Genomic DNA, 21,131 nt, shown 5'->3' with positions numbered 1-21,131 from the left:
AAAACACCATACAACCACCACCTCCCTCCTCAAAGGTTTCTCCCCAAATTCTTTTATGTCATTGATAAGCATCAGTTAATGAATAATAACAGCAGCAAATGCCTTACAAGGACCAAAGCACGATAACTAACAGCCAGGAGTGGGCTGTCACAGGAGGGACCACAGATCAAAGGGGAATGCTGACTCAGCTGCTTTGTTGCCTGACTGGAACAATTTATCTGAATCCCAGTAGGTAGAAATTAAAATGATTTGCAGAAAAAAACCCACAACGTGAAGGTCTCCCCTTAACATTTGTCTCCACTAAAGCATGCATGAGAGCCTCTCATCTTTCAGGAAAGGGATGAAAAAGCAGGACTGGATTACACTTGAAGAGCAGGCTAAGGAGAAGCTGTTCAAACCTCCATGGGAAGGGGCAGGAGCCAGGCTGGAGGTGAGTGATGCCCACGTGCACAGCGGTGCTGCCTCATTTCCTGGGGCAGAACCACCCCCACAGCGTGTTCCTCACTGTGGGGTGGAAGAGCAGACACCTGATCTCTCCAGAGCTGCCAATTCAACCTGTTTTGCACCAGAAACTCTTGGAAATTTTTGCCAAACAGCAGAATAAAGGCAGGTCCTTACCTTGGCCTCAAGTGTGTTCAGCCTCTCGGTCATGTCCGCCAGCCTCGTGCAGTTCATGCATTCTGGAGGGAACAAAACAGGGGGATGTAAAACTTCCACGGACTTTGCATTTTAATCCACAGCTTCAGTTTGCAGACCCTGATCCCTTTGATCCAAAGGACATGGAAAAGTGAGTCAAGATCAGCTATAGGGCAAAAATAAGTATTCAAGTCCACTGCACAGGCCAACAGCCACAGCCACGTTACATGAACCTTGTTTGGGGGTGTTTGGTGGGGCAGAGAGGGAAATTAAGTTCCCAATAGGTAGAAGGCAGATGAAATAAAAATCCGATTTAAGACTTTTCACTGTGCCAACCAGCATGACTTGCTGTCATCAGCAGAGACACTTGTTCTGCCCCTGGGGCATGCTGGTGTGCCATGTGCTCCCACCTCACAGCACACCAGGCTGCACCACCACCACTCCATTTAGGACCCTCTCCTATAGCACTGTCCTGGTCAAACACCAAGGAAAGAAATGAACATACAAAATGCCCAACCCTCCTGCTCCATCCCTGGGCTCCCGGGACCTGTTACCACTCCCACAACAAATCACCTGTCTCAGTGACAGCCAGAAGATCCAAGGCAGACCCAAGGGCTCTGATGCAGCCCAGAGCTGCAGTATGAAGTGGTTTCCATCTCACTTTGCTGCATGGAAGCAACTGATAGGCAGCAGCCACCAAAGGAGTCCTGACAGGAGGCCTCAGTGAGAGCAAACACTACCAGAACGGGCTCTGAGTGCAGGTTAAATGATTGCTCAACACAAAGGACATCCCTTATCTAAACAGAAGGCCTGCTGCTTTGCCTCTGTTTTCATCTCTGCAATGTTAAAGTGAGTGAAGGAGGATAAAGCCCTGAACTGAGATTTAATCAACAAGGTGCTTTCCCAGCGCTCTGCAGAACCGTGGAATTGCCCATTCCCAGCCCTCAGAGAAGCCTTCCAGCCTGGACCACTCACCTATCATGACAGCATAAAGTATTTCAGAGAATAAACCATCCATGTTCAGGTGAGGAATCACTGTCATCTCACATCCCAAAGAGGAGAAACACATCTCTGTGTGTGTTTTGTGCTCCTTAAGGGCCAGATCTGGTTTTCATTGACTGGCCATAGAAGTATTTAATTCTGGTGTATTTAATTTAATTTAATTTCCATAGGGCTGGGGACATAAAACTGTAATTCTTGAGCCATAATAGACCATTCAGGTACAGCTCAGGCTGAGGTTATAACAATGTAGGGTGCCATGTCCAGTGCCTCCCTATGGCAAGGAATGGGTGAACATGGATTTTGGCTTGACTAAACATCACCCCAACACTTGGATTCAGCTGTTCCCCCATCCAGCTTTGTCCCCTGTTGCACAAGGAGCTCTGAGGAATCTCTCCAGTCTTCACCCACAGACACTTGCTGGGTTTATGAAGCACGTGGCACCTACCAATGGCTCTCAGCCATGAAAAGATTTGAGCACATGGCTTGGAGGGCCATGCTCAGCTCTTCCACCCTGGTGATTTACAGGCTAAGAAGATTGCTTGAGTGCTAACAGCAACCAGTCACCCACTGCATAAATCTTCCAAAGGAATTCTCTCACTGGCCCTCTGTGAGGAGCTGTGCAGCTTCCCAAAGGAGCCAGACATAGAGCTTCCACCTCATAATACACAACATTTTGCAGACAAAGCATCTGATGCTTCAGGAACACTCAGATGGAGGGATTTCTTCACAGGTCAATACTGACAGGGCTTTCCTTTACCCAACAGTTGTTTATTTTTATTCTCTGCAATAGATCTTGGACAATATTTTTTGGCTTGAATTGGCCCATGAATACACAAGAGCCATAAGTGCACTGTCCCAGAGGGAAGGAAACGGGTGAGGCTTGTTTGGTCTGGATCTGTTTGTGGTGTGCAAAACAGGGAATTACGTTCTGCATGTAACCAGCTTCAGGCTTTTGATCTTGCTCATCCCCACAGAAAGATAAGACTGAATAAATCCACTGCTCCCAGGAGCCAAAAGATGTACCAGATGTGTTACAGAGCAAATAAAATACGGAGCCCTACTCTCCCTCCTGCTGGCTTGCACATATTAATAACTCCCACAGGTTTAGAGAGATTGACTTGAACTGTCTGAAAACCATCTCTGTGCATAATTTGAGATGGATTGATCATTTAAGCTCCCTTTGGAGAGTCCAGTTCATAAAAAGGGGTTTGTACTACCCCTCTGCTCTGGGGTGAATCAACCAGCTCCCAGGGGGAAGGACACTGCTTGTCTCTGCTGGACAGGGAGCAGGAACAGCACCAGTCCAGCAGCTCTCTCTGCTCTCTAAGAGTGTCTCAAAGAGCCCTCTCAGGTGCATTTGCAGCAGAAAAAGTTAGATTTAAATTAACAAAATGACAGAAGGGAGGAGAAAGCAGCAGCATCACTGCATGTGAGATCTGTACTAATATCATCTCCATGTCAGTGATGCCTGTCAAAACATACAGAAAACACAGCCCAGGTCAGAAAAAGAACTACTTAAGTTCAAGCTGGATTTGAACTCTGATCCTTTCTGTTGTGAAATGCCTGGAAACCCAGATCCACACCCAGGGTACTTAGCCTGGACCCAAAAGACATTCAAATAATCCAGAAAGTGGATGTCCTAATGCCAAAGATCTTCTTACTAAGGCAAACATCCTGCCAACAAATCCTTGTGACAGTTATTTAGCTGACCAACAGATGAATGATGCTTTCAAACACAGAGATGAATGCCCAGGACTGCAGTTTCAGAAACTACATTCAGAGCTCACTCACCAGGGACTGCTTCAAGGTCTGGGATCATTATCTGTCCTTGAAGAAAGCCTGAGAATGGTGGTGACAAATCAGGCTAATAAATATCTTCCCTGGCTATGATGCACTGAAGTATTTAGTGTCTAATCCTGATGGCTGGTGGATCCAAGGCCTGGGGCTGTGAAGCTGAATTTTCTGATCAGGGAGAAAGCAATCTGAGTTATTAAAACGACCTTGAGAATCTCACATCATTACTCCTCATGGAACAAATATAACACTGGGGCAAATGCACACACTCTGTGACCTGGGACTCCAGAGCAGACGCTTTCCATATCTGCAGAAATCCATCACTTGTTGCTACACAGAACCACAGTTTATTTCCCTTATATTCCTCCTTGGCAGATTTGTATTTTTCCAGCTAAACTCTGAGAAAGGAGTTGTGATTTCACTGTATGAATCCCAACCTCAAAACACATGGTAGGATTTGTTTTAGAAATATTCCAGCAGGGAGGATAAATAATTGAGATAATGAACACGGGACAGTTACCAGCATATCCCATGACACCCAGTCTGTCTCCACCACGTCTCACTGTTACTGTCCGAGCCACCTCTCCCTTCCCATTCCCCCCCTCTGGATGCAATGCAACTGGAGGGATGGAAAAGTGCAAGGTAGCAGAGCTGTGGTAGACTTCACATGCTGGAAAATAACCAGGCATGAAGGCCATGCCAGCAGTGACCCCTGCCCCAAAAGGTGCCACATCTGACCCATCTTTGGTTAAAGGCTGAGCCAGCACCTCCAGAGCTGCACCTTTGCCAGCTGGGATCCGGTCCTTTTGTCTGCAGCTTCCACTCTGGATACACTCCTACAAGTGACCTACAGCAGTGAATGACTGACTTCAGGTGCCTTGCTAACTTGGCATCCCTGCTTTGCATAATTTCATGATTAAACAGTTGCACGTTTCAGCTGCTCGAGGCAGAAAGTCCCACAAGTCTCCAAACTCCTCGCTCAGATCATAACAGGGAAGGTGTGATAACAGCTCCATACCAACGGGGCTCTGATGAGTCCAGCACAGTTATCACAGGGGCACTGAGGGGAATAAAAAAAGAACCAGCCCAACTTTCACCATGGGGTCGTAGGTCAGTTTTGTGCAAAACAGCAAAGAAACCTCTTGGCATCTCTGCCCCATTTCTCAGCTCCGACAGCCCACGCTCATTTGTATACCCAGAGTCTCTGCAGAATATTAAAAGAGCTTTTGGTTTCCCTACAGCCAGATGCTCAGTAGATATAAATTGCACAGCTCAACTGAAGTCAAGGGATCAAGGCTCTGTCTCTCTTTTTCTTGATGGATTACTCCAAAATTCATGTTTCAGAGGGGAGGCGGAGGAGGTGGTTTATAGCATATGAAAGGGGAGAGAATTCTGGAATCACAAAGCCTTTGTTTAAACAAATAAATTCTTTGCAGCCAGTTTTTTCAAGGCTGTATTTTGCCATTACAAGAAACTTCAACCTTGCAATGCAATGGGGTGTAGCACAGAGTCAGGCTTGGGGACATAAGAATCACATTTGCAGCTCATGCTTCAACCTGCTCAGACTCTAAACAACACACTTTCCTCCTCCAAGTCTCGCTTTCCTTTCATCCATTGTTAGTTTAATGTAAAGGATCCGAGGTCAGAGCATGAAAAAGGACCAAATGTAACATTTACACAGAGAAAGAAATTAGATATTCGATTTTTGTCAGACAACTCGCCTGGCAGCTCTTCTCTCTCCCTCTAATTAAGTCAACCACCTCCATTGCACTGCTCAGAAATGCACAAAGAGGACAAACTGGGTTATCCCCAGGGCAGGGGGAGCAAACCAGAGCTGCCTCATGGCCATGCCAACAGCCCACGTTGGAACACTGTGAATGCAACAACAGCTCCAAGAAACCCCACAGCTCTCACTGTGCCTGCAACTGCCCCGTCAGCCCTGCCCAGAGCAGGGCTCGTGCACCACCACAGTTATGGTTTGGGGGGCACTGCCATAAAAATCAGTGGCAAACAACTCAAGCAGGCCCAGTCCGAAGGAAATTTTGTCTGCCAAAGCAAGCAGGAGACCAGCTTTTCTTAGCAGTTCCTCCTGTACGAGTTCAGAGTAGTCTCTGAGCAAATCTGGAAGAGGATTAGTCTAAATTAGCCCAGGTAACCATGTTTCTTTGCAAAGAGAAAAGGATGAAGCTGGAAACTCCCAAGGGAAGTGGGAAGTACAGCTTCCAGTGTCAACTCAGGGAGCACCCGGGATCTCACGCACCAGACATGTCACATTTGGACACTCTTGAGAGAACCCACCAGACCACCGCCCCTTCCATCCCCTCACTGCCACACACAGGCTCACAGTTCAGCCAGAAAAAAAGCAGTGGCACTTTCAGACACTGGCACAGAAGGAATTTCAAGCCAAATTCCACAGCAGAAACACGAACACAGATCTCCCGTGCCTACCTAGGTGGCCCTCAGCGGGGGACAGCCAGCCTGGGCCTGCATCTCCACCTCTCTTTAATTTGTCTGATCTGACCCTTCCAGCCTTCTTACATGGTTACTGAGTTTCCTTAAGTAGTTTATGTTCTGGCCCTTTGCAAAAGCTTTCGCCAGTGCCTGTGAAGGATAGCAGGCCCGAGCCATAAATCACAGCCAACCTGGGATCTGTTTTTTTCAACACATTTCCTCTAATGAGAGTCAGATGTTGGCCAGATAGACTTTATTAATTGTAGTTGTTTAGAACCAGTCGTGTCCGTAGCTCTGTAATGGGGTTTGAGCACGTGAGAGGCAAAGGGCTGACAGCAGCCATGGAGAGGATGAACACTTGTGTCACCCAGTAGCCTCTGCTCTGAGAAGCAAAGTTTTGGGAATCAAAGGTTTGGAGAACTGCAGGAGGGAAGGGCTCCCACCAGCCTTGGCCACAGTAAACTGGAGCAGGATCTGTTTCTCTGCAAGGGGAAGCTCTCAGAGTGTTGTTTAGCGTAGGATCATGAGGAAGACTCTGTTTACTGCCATGATATTTACTTGCTGTGAGCATTGCAAATATTCACCTTTTGGCAAAGACAGGGGAGGGAAGGGTCTGGGCAGGGTCTGTCAGAGCTGGGACACTGGGATGGACTGGCCAAGGCACCCAACCGAGAGAGGAGCTGCTGGTCCATTCTCAGCCCTGCATTCCATGTGTCCAGAGGGGAACTCTGTGTCCTGGTTGACCTGCAAACATCGCAGGCTCCAACCTGGCCACAACCTCACCTCACACCCTGAGCACGTGCCCTTCTGCTGAGCAAGGCTGTGTCTCATCCATGGGGAAGTGTGGAAGGAAGGAGGGAGGAGGGAGAGAGACCACCTTCCTTCTTGCCCCCTTTCTGTGCCAAACAACTACCAAAACCCACAGGCTCCCTCGGAAAACACAGTTCCTCTAATCCCGAGTTCGAGAGCAGCACTGACAGAGCCCCACAATAACCCCCCTCAGCAGGAGCAGAATTAAAGCCCCTCACAGATCAGGAACTGGGGGCTCAGAGACATTTAAAGATGGTCTCATTGACAACAAGGGCTTGTACTTTCCCACAGTTTTCGCATCAGGATTTCGCGGGCTGGGAAGTTTTATTTTCACCTGGAAATTGTGAGTTATTAGGTTGCCTATCAATATGAAACAGAACACCTACAGAATATTTTTGCCTTTTTACCTTCATTCCAGATAATTCACCATCTCTGCAAAGAGACCCTGATCACTGCCAAAATTCCCCCATTTATAATCTCTCTCATATCTCTATTATAACAACCCTTACCCTTAACTTTACTGGCTATCTTTAAAAAGCAGCTCAAATTTCCTTTCTTATGAGAACTGCTATCTGATCCTTTTCCGCTTGTAAAGTGTTCATACTTCACTTTTGTGTCTACTTTCTTCTACCTTGTTAAACAGGAAAAGGCTTTTTTTCCCCCTGAATAAGCAATAAATATTTTTTCATTATCATGATATTCTGTGATTTTGAAATGTCTGTAAGAAAAACCTCAGCAAAACTGAGTGAAAAGGAAGTTTACCACAAAATGCACTTTTGGATACCAACTCCCATTCGAGAAGCTACATAAAATTCAGTGCATTGTCTCAATTGAAAAAAAAAAGTGTCCAATTTTCTAAATTTTTGCAATATTCTCTCCAGGGTTTTTTTTTTCTTAAATGACTGTTCATACTTTCTGAATGACATGTTTCAGTCTTAAGTTATGAAATAGCATTTATTTCAAATCTCAGTTAAATTAAAAATTAGATGAATAATTAAATAGTCCTAAGTGAAACTAGTCCTAAGTAAAACTAAATGGTTTGGTTTGCTCAAATGAAACGATTTCAGTTGACCCAAACCCATATTTTAGTTATTACATTGTGTCAAAACCTCAAAAATTTCCATCTCAGATTCTCCCAAATCATTTTTCTTTCCAATTGTTTTGATTTGGCAAACGAACCCAAAAACCCTCCATTATTCACCCAGGTCTATTCTTAAACAGCTCACATCGCTCACATTGTTTTATTTAAAATTTCACACATGCAGTGTCCCACACCACTCCCTAATTTTATCCACAATTGCTCTCAGGATTTGTGTTCTTTCACAGCCCTTCTGCTGGTGAGGCCTGTGCACATGGAATTAGATCACCATCATTTATTCACAGGCAACCATCAGTGGTGAGATCCATGGTCAGTCCATCTTTATCTGCCAGAGGAAAGTTTAGCAGGGAAGAGCTGGATTTTGATGCAACATGTTTGGCTAGAAATGTATTACCTCTATTTTTAGAAACACCAAGGACATTTTACTAATGTAGCCCAAAGACTGAAGTTACACAATAATAAAGACTTGAGTTTGCTAAAGCCTTGCTGACTATGGAGCTGCTGAACATGGTGCTCCAAGGGCTGCTGGCAATGCTGTGGGTGCTCAGGATTTGTGACACTGTACCAGAAAACCCTCCCCTGACTCACCACTGTGTCAGTGCATGGCAGCAAAGCAGACAAAGCACATAAAAAGACAGAAAATAAAGATACATAGGTGGTGTATGAACAACATGTATTACAAATCTCTCACAGCAAGACAGGCCCCAGATTGACAGGAGGGATCCACATGTCTCCCTGCCAAGGAAGCTGAGGGCACAGAGCCCACAGGGGAAGGAGCTGGTCCAGTCCTCACTGTGCCAAAATCCAGCATCTCATACCCACCATCACTGACTCAGACTAATTTCTCTCCTGCTCCCTGATCTGTGACATGGAGAGACACTTCATGGGACCTGACCCCTGTGGGAGAACACATGGGAACTCCACCATGCTCAAAAGTTCATCTTGAGCTGAGATGGTCTCACATCCCTTACAAAGAGACTGCTTTTCCCTGCTGGGAGAAGCAATTAGGGGGGAAATGCAGTCAAAATATGGAGTAGTGTAACGTGAAATAAGGAAGCAGACAGGACAAAAGGAAACATTCCAATCCAGGCTCACCGGGAAGCCTGGAGGGACTCTCACAATATTGGTTCTGCACCTGTGTATCACAGGTCAGAGAATCTCACAGTCTCGAGCCAAACAACGTGTGCTTAGCTGGAGTTTGTGTTTCATAAAGACACTCCAGAGCCAGACAACCGAGGTTTCCTTAGTGAACTGCATCCAAAGTTAACCATTGTACAGAAAATATGCACCGTGTTTCCAGTTTGGATTTCTGACCTTAAATTCTACCCCTGCTTGGAGTTTTATTACTTCTGCCTGCAAGGCTGCAGGGCAGCTCTAGGCTTGGACCCCTCTCTGCACCGAGTCCCTGTAACCCACAAATGTGCCATTGGGGGGGCTCAGTCAAGCTCGAGTTGTTCCTCATCCAGAACATTTACCACGTGGTTTCCTTTAGCCACGACACAAAATTAGCTGAAATACCAATAAGGAAAACAGTTGTTTAAGCCACTGAGAAGGATGGTTTGAATTCAGCAGAATTTGGCTCCCTGAACATCAAAATACTATATCTGCCCATGCTTTTTACAGTTAATTATTATCACTACTATTGCCAGGGGCACTTTTGTAAAGGTTTGGTTTCCCATGTCAACATTTCAGCTTCAGGTTTATCCCACCGTGGTTTGTCCATTCTCCCACACTTCCCTCCTCCCTGGGGCTCTGCAGGGCCCCCCCAGCCCTGCACAAGGCTAATGACCATCACTCAGCACTTGGGAGCTGCATTGAAAGGGCTCAAGGATGCAGGAATGCTGCTCATTACCCTTTGCTGGCCTTTATCTAAATCCCCCTGAGCTCTGCAATGGTCCTTATTGAGCAACAGGAAGAGGAAGGAGTCCCTTCCACTCTCTGCAGCTGTGATTTTGTTCTCAGAGACACCCAGGGACACTTGGGTGTCAGGGGACCCAGCAAATCCCTCACATCATCTGGTCCCCATAACGTGAAGAACAAGGTAACTCTTGCATCAGATCAGTGGGGAGCACAAGGCTGTGCAAAGGGCTGTTTGTTTGGGTTTGTTTTGCTGTTGTTTCCTAGTTAACTACTGGGGGAAGAAAAATTATTAAAGGAAATATCTGCGTGGGGTTAGCCAGGCACGTTTCAGCTTCAGATTTTTCACTCCTTGAAATAGTTACACCTCCAACTCATTTTAGATTGAAAAATCAGAGGATATTCACACTGAAAATGTTTTCCAGGATTCCCACACCCTGTTATTTTAACACAAAACTCACTAAATGCTTCCCAGACCTAGGGATCTGTTTACTTTCTGATGGGACCAAGCCCTTATTTACCTGGTTGTGCTTTCTCTGAGTTGTGATATCGACACAAGAATGAGCATCACAGTGTAAGTGTCCCCTAAGTGCTGGTGGCACTTTGAGGAGCTTCATTTTGAGGTTCTAGCTGCCTCCACCTTGAAACTCTCTTAAAAATAGCCTTAAATGGCAAGTTTAGACCCATGAATGAAGGCCCAGCATCAGGGGAGATTTCTCCTGGAACATGGCAAGCATTGGGTAAGGCTGGGTGTCAGCCAGCCTGCTCTCCCCATGCCTGTCACCCCACGCACTCAGCCTCAATATTATGTTACTCTTCCAGCTGTGGAGGATTTGACAATGAATTTTGACCCTCCCTCTGAGCACTGGTGAGGAACGCGGAGAGCAGCCGGCGAGTCCAAGATGGACAAACCCAGAATGGTGCAATTCGCCTGCAATACACACCAAGAAGGAACTGGAGATCCCCAGGGACACCTTCATCCCCTGCAACCCCACACCACGACAGCTCAGCATCACTTCTGAGCACCAGGCAACAATACACTGGCAAATAAGCTCCAACCAGGGCTTTAAAATGACACAGCTCGAGGACAGCTTTAGAGGCTTGGTGCACAGTCACTGCTGCCACGTGACACTGCTGGCAACAGCAATGATTCTGGCACTTCAGAACAAGCACAGGGCCAGATTGCAACTGGAAGGAACAACCATAACTCTCCTGCAGTCAAAGAGCTCCCAGGTTTCATAACCACTGAGAGTTTAGCCCCAACAGCACAATACAGAAACTCGAGGGCACTTCATCAAATCAAAGCTCTTAACTGTTTAAGTTCATCTTTCTCTGTGAAATGTGTCTGCAAGACACTCTCAGGCACTTCACCGGAGTTAATTACCTGAACCCAAACCATCACAGGCCACAAATCCTTTAAACTTTGAGAATTGACTTAATGCTGAACAGCTGCCAGGCACTCACTCGCTGGCAGCCGCGGGAACAGCTTTTCTTATCGATAAAGGGGATTCCTGTGTGTGCAACACCCAGGAGTGGCACTGGGAATGACTGAAATGCCTCTGCTTTGAGATTAGGATGTGCCTGCAAAGAAGTGCTAAGTGCAGCTGGAGGCCAAGCACATTCAAAGTAAAGCATGGCCCAGGCCCTTTCCAGAGGGTGAGGAACAGCACGTGGGGGATGCTGGAAGGGGATGCTGGAAAAACGTTGGTGTTTGCTGTAAATCGCTCTGCTTTGAAACTCAAGGCATTACAGTTCTCCTCAATAGGAAATAACTGGGCTATCTCCAGAAACTGTTGGTAAATGAGGACTTTAATGGTGACAATTGCATCAGTACAAAAGCAATCTCCTATTTTAGTCCAATTAGTGCTGTGCTAAATCATCAGCCCGGGCCTTGCCTTTTGCAGTTGAAAGAGAGACATCTGTGAGGCTCTTCTGCTGCATGTGTTTTATATTATCCTCTAGCACAATATGCATAAACTAATGCTATTCTACACTTACACAGCACCTCATCTGGAAATCTGAAAGCGATTTATGAATGGTGGGCATCTGTGACATTTTACAGATGGAAATTGAGGCACAGAGGGAATCCATAATCAGCCCCAGACTCATACAATGAGTCAGCTGCAGAGCAGAGCCCATTATTTGTTCTGTAGGAACATCTAGTGTCCAAACACAGAGGGAGACAAAGTTTTCTACCCCAAAAAGTGTACAAGCATACCCAAAAATGCCACCCATGTCTGTGTTCAGACCAAGACTGCTGAGGAACAGAGGGAATGCATATCCTAAAGCACAGTCTCCCCTGGCAGACAGGTCCCTTCATTCTTGCAATACAAACACAGGCCAGGAGAAGGGTTATTATGCCTGAAAGTTTGTCTGCTTTTTCCACATCAGTTGATCTAATAAAAAAGATTGATTCTCCCCACAAATCTGGCCTCACTTTAACAAATCATTTGATTTGACACAAAGGACTATATTCAGATAGTTCAAATTCCACTTCACTCCCTGAAACTAAAGTTTCTGATGGGCTGAAGCCTCAGAAACAGCCAATAGCAAACACCAGCCAGAGACACCCACCTTGGGAAGGGCTGGAAGTGCCTGAGTGTGGCCAGAAGCATCTGCAGATCTCTCTGTGCCACAGTGCTTATGAGCCCACGAGGAACACCACAGTGTTAGAGAAAACAGACAGCCCTTCCTGCCCCTTCTAGAAGTACAGCAGCAACTCACACTTCTGAAAGCCTTCCAGCAGCAAACATAACACTGGATTACCTGTCGGGGCAGTGGGCCAGATGCCTGGAGTGGCATTCCCAAGGTATTGGGATGCAGATCACCAAGGTGTAGAAAAAGCCCCTAATCAAATACAAGCAATAAGTCTCTGCCTTCCTGCCCCACAATTCCAAAGAGTTTAGCCAACAGCCCAAAAATCAGCATATCATTTGGTAGCTAAATGACTAAGAGCAAACCATAGAAGGAAACCTTCAAACATCAGACCACTAGAGGAATCCCAGGCCAGATTGCCAATAAAGAGAACTCCTTGCACAGTCAAAAAACCCCCCTAAAACCAACCAGCCTATAAATCATAGAATGACAATGGTTTATGTTGGAAGGGAGCTTAAAGAACATCCAGTTTCAGCCCCCCCGCCACGGGCAGGGACACCTTCCACTAGACCAGGTTGCATCCAACCTGGCCTTGGACACTTCCAGGGATGGGGCAGCCACAGCTTCTCTGGGCAACCTGTGCCAGGGCCTCCCCACCCACCAGGTAAAGAATTTCTTCCTAACATCTAATCTAAACCTGCCCTCTTTGAGTTTAAAACCATTGCCCCTGGTCCTGTCACTATTGTGGCCTGTGGGAGGCCACAATGAGGTCTCCTCAGAGTCTTCTCTTCTCCAGGCTGAAAAACTCCAGCTCCTGTCCTCATAAGAGAGGTGCTCCATCCCTCTGATTATCTTAAACACCCATCAAAACCATCATAAACACCCAGTTCTGTGCTCTAACCCCACTGTCAGGTTAGCAGAACAATAATAGCATCAGCCAGATTTTGCCTGCATGAAACCTTAAAAGTGCATGAAAGGGCACAATGGAGGAAACCACATTTTAAAATAATTTAACATCTTGTCTCCTCAGAGGGCTGTGATGTGCAGGGGCAGGACTATTCGTGCTCTCTCTGGACACCAAACGGGGCAGATGTTGAAAAGGGCACAACCACCAAGGGACAAACTGAAGCACAAAGGTGGAGACAGACCAAGGAAACAAATCACCACTTTAAAAAGGCAATCCAGAACTAAGACTGGCCTGTGGCAGGACCAATAATTAGCACTGGAGAAAATTTAAGATGTAATTCCTGCTGACACAATACTTTCCCAAGTGTCTTTGGACATGTCATCAGTTCCTCTGCATGGCACTTCCAACACAAGGGTCAGTGTGGTAAGAAATGCATTTGTGTGCCAGGACATGCCCAAGGAACAGAGAGGAGTAAGCAACAGCATCCCAAATCATGGCAGAGAATGAGGATAGGAACAAGGACTGAAGGACCCTTCCCTCCCAGAAGGACTGGGACTGACTTCTCTATTCAGACATTCATTTTTTTTCCTGATACAATAAGAATGAAGAATTCCAAGGAAGCTGTTACACACTCCAAAAGCCCTCCCTAGTGAGCACTAGGAATAGGTGTTGGGCATCTTCAGCTTCAGGGTCCCACCCAAGGGATGCAGCACTGCAGATTGGAGGCAGATCCTGCCCAGGCTGCCCCCTCTGGCTCCTGCCCACTCCTCCAGCTCTGCCTGGGACCAATGGCCAATTCCACACTGGACAGCCATGGATAATGAGGAATCTGTGGCATGTTCTGTGGCATCCATGGGCAGAGCACACAGAGAGGAACTGCAGCTAGAGCATGAAGCACATCCCCACAGAGGGTGGAGCAAAAAGACCAGGGCTTGTCCTAATCTGAGGCTTCACAGGAGCTTCTGGGCTATGGGACACTGATTTTTGTGCTGAGTGTGTGTTCAGCAAGGAGAGCAGAAAGAGCAGTGAGAGCTCTTCATGCTCCTGCACACCACTGCTTTCCCAACCAGCCCCTGGGAGTAACTCGTGTGCTCAGCATTTGTGGGGCTTCAGAGCTGCCACAGTTCTCATCTTCCACAAAAGCTGCCCATGGCCATCAGCTACAAAGACTCCCATGGGAATTCCTGCTTTTCATTGATTAACTGTCATTGGATATATATGGTTGAACTTAAAACCTCATTTGGGCTTTTGCACATGCAGCAGAGAGCTTTCAAGCCACTTTTCTCCATGAATTTGGAGACACATAGTTTGCCCACCAGCAAGCAACAAATAAGCTTCATTCACTTTCAACCTTTAAAACCATTTTGGTTTTCTCAGGGGAGGCTGTTCAGAGACACCAACATGAGTGTCACAGACACACGATGAGGAGACCCCAGGCTGCTGGATGCCAGTGGCTGAGGAACCTCTCTGCTCGTGGAGAGCCTGCAATCACACACAAGGTCACAGCCACGTCCCTCTGAGCACTCACCTCATCCAGCCAACCCCGGGTCTGGCTCTTCTCAACACATCACCCCCAAAGGCTGATGAGGAGCATGAGCAGGTCAGGGAAAAACAGGGGGTGAGTTTTAATGACAAAGCAAGCACAACAGGCACCCTGGGACAGAGCCAGGGTCTGTGGAGCCTGGTGCCCTCCCTCTGATAGTGAATCAAGCAAAAACTAGGAAGGGCAAGCCAGCCATTCCCAACTCCCCTTTTCCCTGCCCTCCAGGTACCTGAGGGAAACTGAGGCAAAGAGCAGGCAGAGACTCACAGACCCCCTCCCATAAGCTCTTCCCCACAAGCAAAGGGCATCCCTGGCTGCCACAGCCCCCCACCCAGGAGTGCACCCCACTTCACTCTCAGGCTCTGCCTTTCCGGGAGGTTCGTGTTTGTTGCCCACTTACGGTCCTGGTTGGGAAAGGAACCGTGCTGGCGGCCAGGAGCACCTGCGGGGGGGAGACAAGGCAATTATCACTGGGAATGTGGCAAACCCTCTCCCTGCACACTGTTGGCTCAGCACAGAAAACGTTTACTCAGCTTGAGGAGCAAAACTTGGTGAGGACTGAAAGCGCCTCCTGCTCGGCTCGTTCACACTCCTGGCAGCATCTCCCCCATCCCACCCCCGGCAAGCCAGGCATGCACAGCACACACACAGCTCTCCCACGTGCTGAAACGAGCCTGTAAAACAGCCCCTGCCTCCACTGGAGATGATGCTTCCAAGAAACACAACCACAGACAAAGCAGAGATTAGCTCAGATGGTCAGAGTGCGGTGCTAACAACACCAGGGTTATGGGATTGATCCCTGCATGGGCCACTCACTTAAGAGCTGGACTTGAGGATCCTTCAGGTCCCTTTGAACTCAAAATGTTCTGTGAAACCTACTGAGTGAAACAGGCTGCAGCATCCACTCTGGTTGTGTGCAGAAGGGACTGGGGTTGGTTCTGGGGTGTTTTTTTGGGATAACGGCAGTCACTGCCTCCTTTGCACACTGTGGGGAGAGAGTGGTCCCAGCTCAAGGAGGGAGAGCAGCTGCTGTCTTTTTGGCTGAGCCACGGGAAGAGGAACCCAGCACCTCTCCAGCAGCTGGTGCATGTTCTAAAAAACAAGTTTGTGACAACAGGAAGAGATGGAATCAAGAAGGGGGGAAGGCCTTTAGCAGTGTGGGCACAGCAGCACCTCCTAATGCTTAGGATAACCAGTACACTTCAGAGGGGGTGTCTGCCCCCAGCTCTGCTTGTGAGCTGGGTTGGTTGACTTGTCTCTGCAGATTTTTCTGTTTCCAAGTGTAAAACCAGAGATGACGACTCCAACTGCCTTTATAACCAGTCTGAGTTCTGTGAAGACCTAATTATTTAAGTCTGTGAACCACAAAGCACTTTCATCTGGAAAGCAAAATACATGAGCAAATCAGTATCTGTGGTTTGTGAATAGAAGGGTAAAAAAGGAAGAAGAAAAAATGCTGAACAAGCTGAGAAAATAATTGTCTTAGTACGAAAAACTTCCCCCAGCACTGGAGGGTGACGATCACATCGAAGAGATGGATATTAGTCACGATCAGCACACATAAAACCATCTTGAAGATACTAACTACAAACAACTGTTACAAGATTTTACAAGGGCGTGTTTGTTGCACCAGTGTCTAGAAACATCACATGAAAAACAAACAAACAAGATCAGATAATTGCTTTGAATATGGTTTTTGTTAGTTTGGGGTCCTGGATGGGTTTGTGCACATGCCTGGGAAGCTGAGCAGCAGACTTGCTTATGGTTCTCCTACTCATCCTCTTTGGGAGGAATGAGAAGTGCTGCTGCATTTACACCAGTGCAAATCTGGTCTGGATTCCCTTAACACCCTCAAAAACTCACTGAACACACATTTCTTTGGAGCAGTGATGCTTTAACATTCCTCCGGCTCCTCTCTATCACCTCAAGCTTTAAAGGACACAAGCAGTGATAATGAGCTGAGGCCAGTCCCACAGTCACAGTGTTACATTCCCCCTAAACCCATCCTTTGAGGGAAATAATAGAGACTTGACTGCTGGTGTAACTCCCAGCAAATGTTTCCTCAGTGTTAGGTAAGTATGGGACATGTGGATGAAGAGAAAACTGCCCTGAATGGACACCAACACTATCTTATTCCCTGTTTCTTAAAGAAATTCTGTCCCAGAGGGACTTGCCCCCAAGCCCCTCACAGGATTGCCAGAGTGAGGAATTTTTTCATCTAGTTTAATCCAAGATTTGGGATTCAAGTGATGCTCATTCAGCAAGGACATGGTAAATCAGATCAGGGACCCAAGAGGATGTTCCCATAAATTCCTACCATGGCTTTGCACAGATGAGCAACCACAGCATGTGCTGCATTGCTCCCACCACTTCTATTCCCAGCAGCTCAAGCAGTGGGAGCCAGGCAGCATTGCTGGCTGCTGGGAAATCCCACAGGGAGAAGGTGATGGCCACGCTGCAGCCTTTCCTGGTGTCCCCAGTGCCAGCTGGCTCCAAGCTGTGTCACGTTTGCTTCTGTCAGCAGCAGTTGCAACCTCCTAAACAAACTGCAGGAGCCACACTGGGGAGTCCTGGCCTCCCATGGAAACCTCTCTCCCAACACTCCTGACCTTGTCAGATGGTTTCTAACTGTCCCACCTCTTCCTATAGCTCTGTCTCTATCAAGCCACAGTAATGTCCTTCTTCACAGGAAGCAAGTCAAAGCCACTCTGCTCCCTGTCTTTGCTACAGCAGACACGGGATTGCAGGGGAGGATTGGGATGCAGCTCTAGCACCTTCCCCACCTCCCCTGGACAGCCAGCTGGGGGAACTCATCCTTTGCCTCTGAGAGGAAGCAGAGCAAAGCTCAGTTATCCAGGTCAGACACCAGCCCAAAGAAAGCAGCAAGGCAAGTCTCAAAGAGCCTAAAAACTGGTTCCCTTGCACCAGAGCAGCTGCCCTCCATGGCAGGGAAGGGCACATCAGCTGCAAGAGGAGTGCAGAGAAACAAGAGTCAAGTCTCACATTTTAAAAACAAGTCTGGGTCCCAAAGCAATGTGTGACCAAAAATTAAAGCCAGGTCAAGTCCCCAAACAAGCTGCTGGAGGCTACAAGGTTGCACAGTTTGTCTTGTGCAGCTGAAATGCTCAGGTGGGGCATTCCCAGCAGCATCCCCTTGGCACTGGGACTGTCCCTGCAGCCAGAACCCAACGAGCTGTGTCAGTGCAGCAGAGTGACTGTGATGGTACCCTCTCAAAGAGGAGGGCTGATGTTGAAGAGAATTAAACCAGTCTTTAAGTGCCTTACCAGATTTGAGGACTTCACATAAGAGCAACCAAGTGCATCCTGCATGAGATTTTGGGAATGGCTCACAGAAAATGGCAGGTTAATGAGATGTGCAACGAGTGTCTAAAGCCCTGCATCACCACAGAGCCTCCACACTCCCTGCAAGCCATAACAAAAGTCTGAGAACCACATAGTTTTGCACTTTTAACCAAAAACTGTAGCAGCCACTGTGCAATAAATTTTCTTCCATTATTCAACCATTAACAGCAAGTACAAACCACCAAGTTCTGCTTCTACTTTGAGAAGCAAAGGTTCCAGTTTAGTCCTTTCCAGCTAAAATTAGATAAATGTTTGATGCCTTTTGCAAGATCTGCAGAGTCAACATAAATATCAAAGATCAAATTCAGAGGGATCCTGTTACTAACTCAAGATCCATCTAGAGTTAAACAGCAGCCACAGTGTGCATAGGAAGCTTCTCCCTTTGCACAACGGTGTCAGGTCAAGATTAAAGAGATTAAAAACATGTTTACAAGGGGTTTTTTTGTAATAGCAACAAGAAAACCCCACCTAAATCTCAAGAATTGCAAAAGAAGGGCCAGTCAAAGGTAGAAATGTATTCCACAGCCCTGTGCAGGGAATCCATTTCTGGACAAGTGCCTAAAACTCTGCATCCGCCTTGTGCTGGCTCAACCCCCACTGCTCTTGGCAGGTGAGATAGAAAATTGGTTATAAAATGAGCTCTATATTTTATAAGTTTCATAAACATTTTTTGAAAAAAAACTCAAATATGAGGTATTCTCAGAGATTCTGTGCCAGAGAGTAATGTGGTCTAACTTGGAAACAGAGTTACCACCTGTTCATGGCAACTGCTCTTTTAATCTTCATTTCTGTTTTATGAGCTGACCAACACTATTTTATTAGCTGACAATTAGTTTAGGTTGATTTAATTAAGCAAAATTGATTACAATCCCTCTTTCTTCCCGGGCAAACGTTCTGCAGGATTAGGGGGTTGAACAACTTGGGCCCTGTATCAATAATGCTGAATTCCAGATCTTTTTGTCAAAAACAATCACCATGACAATCCAGGTAAATATATGTCAGTGGACACAGAAGAAAAAGAGGTGTTCTAAGAGAAAAAGAGGTGTTCTAAGAGAAAAAGAGATGTTCTTGGAGAAAAAGGCAGGCTCTGACTGCCTGGGGAAAACCAGAGGTGACATTTCGACCAGTGCTTAAGTTTAACTGGTTTAAAAGTTGCCACTTTTGTTTTCTGCACCTCAGGGATGGACACTCTGACAGACAGGAAAGAGAGACCTGAAAATAACCCAATCTGAACACACTAATTGATTATTTTTCAAGGAGATTTGTTCCTTAGACCCTGTGAGTCAGTGGAACAGAACGGGCACTGTGGGGTGGGAGGAACAGCAGGAACATGGAGAGGGTGATTTTAACTGCCCCTGGGAAGTGGTTCATTTAACTGATGCAAAGATGAAGGCACCAGGTGCCTCCAAAATGGGTGTTGCACAGGAGGCAAGGGAGGCTTTTCTGTCAGTGTTTGCTCTCCTGTGAGTGAACACCCTCGTGCATCAGCATTTGGGCCAAAGGACCACATGGCTGCTAAACACTGGGAAAAAGGCAGCATAGGGGAGATATCTCAGCTTTAATTTGTCTTTGGATTTGGTTTTGCCTGTTGTTGCAACTGGTTGGGTTTTTTTTTCCCCTTTAGTATTTTTTTTAAATGTTTGTAAAGCTAGACCAAGAAGGATTTCCTACCTGGGCAAATGCCTCTAGTTCAGCACCTACTCAACATCACACACACAGGTGCCTTAACTGTGAGTGAGGTGTCAGTCAGGCTGGGAGGAGAGAGAATTCCTCAGACAGGTTGTACAGATGTTTCTGTTTGGCTCCTTTGAAAGATTCAAAGCAATAATTGACCAAAATCAACAGCCTTTTGAGTACCAGCCCTCACCAAGCTGAGCCTGAGTGAAACACTCAGGGATGAACTTTCTCATGTCACAATTCTCGAGTCCCATCTTGCAACAAGGCAGGACCCAGTGGATAATTCTGTCTGCAGAGCTTTCAGCAGAGGTTGTGGCCACAGCTCAGCCCTGGAGGGTTGATAAAAATGACTGTAACAGTAGTAGAGGTTCGGGTGCAGTTCAGTATAGACAATGTTGGAGTGAAATGGCTCTTCTGCAAGATAAATGTTGCCTTTGACACTTACTGAGCCTTGAAAAGTGAACCAGCACCATTAGTTATAACTCCCTGGCAACAAAAGCCTTAATAATTCTGACTAATTGTCATGGAAAGTTACCCTGATTGCAAATTTGACAGTTATAAAAATCCAATTTTGGAATTCCAAGCAGGCCAGGAACATAATTAGGTTCCACATTTTAACACCCTCTTGATCAATGGTGGGGTAATGGAGACCCTTCCAAGGGCTTTGTTTTGAAATGAATGGCGCCATATTGATGAAACAACTTGGACACAAACCAGAAATTAAATTGAAAGTTTAAACAATGCAGCTGTATTTTATCATCCTGTATTGTCAGGCCTTAACGAAAATAGCTCCTAAACAGAGCCACATGTTTTGCCTGTTGCCCAAAAACTGAAGGTGAATTTTAAAACCCTTTCCTAAACTGCAGGATGCCAAGATTTTTCAGCTAGGAGTTATTATTAGGACACAACAGTATTTCATAGAAGTCTTGACAAGGGTTTTGTATGGTTCCTGTAAAAGCAACTTCATTTTTTAAATGGGAGATGGCTTAGGTGACACTTCAAAAAAAATGGAACCTCTGCTATGTATTTCTTCTTGTGCCATGTCCACATGATACAGGCAAAAATAAAATCACATTGCAATCATTGGAACAATCAATACAGGGAGCGTAAGCAGGATTTCCCCCTCATCCTGTGTATCATTAATGAGCATTGTCAGCTGCCTTCTAATCCCAGGACCTGGAGACAGATTTAGTGGGGGTCTGTCATGTGTTTCAGTGTCACAGAAAAAATCTAGTGAGCTCTGAGTGTTATCTCTTGCCTCTGAGGATTAAGATATGATTAAAAAAACCACTTGTTGGTTACAACACTCTGAGAACCAGATCTTTGATTGTTGCAGCAAATTGGTCAAGATACACGAGACAGAAAATGTATAATGAAACTTAGTCTTTTTAATATCT

The 21,131-nt window shown here is 46.4% G+C and overlaps 1 protein-coding gene across 5 annotated transcripts in view; it reads right to left on the bottom strand.

Moving 5' to 3' along the window:
• COL26A1 (collagen type XXVI alpha 1 chain) overlaps positions 1 to 21,131 on the bottom strand; it is a 181,065-nt gene that overhangs the window by 41,092 nt on the left and 118,842 nt on the right. For 3 of the 5 annotated variants that reach the window (XM_017828947.1, XM_017828948.1, XM_017828946.1), the window contains 2 exons: positions 15,038 to 15,136; positions 619 to 680 (listed from right to left, as the gene is read on the bottom strand). In XM_017828947.1, the coding sequence (XP_017684436.1) occupies positions 619 to 680; positions 15,038 to 15,136 (161 nt within the window). The remainder of the gene's footprint in view (positions 1 to 618; positions 681 to 15,037; positions 15,137 to 21,131) is intronic. The other 2 variants (XM_017828944.1, XM_017828945.1) reach the window with 1 other exon arrangement.

The sequence above is a fragment of the Lepidothrix coronata genome, unplaced genomic scaffold (genome assembly GCF_001604755.1).
Source record: "Lepidothrix coronata isolate B3197 unplaced genomic scaffold, Lepidothrix_coronata-1.0 Scaffold154, whole genome shotgun sequence".
Taxonomy (NCBI): Eukaryota; Metazoa; Chordata; class Aves; order Passeriformes; family Pipridae; genus Lepidothrix; species Lepidothrix coronata.
The sequence above is the reverse complement of the archived record's forward strand: the minus strand, read 5'-3'. Positions and strand labels throughout refer to the sequence as shown.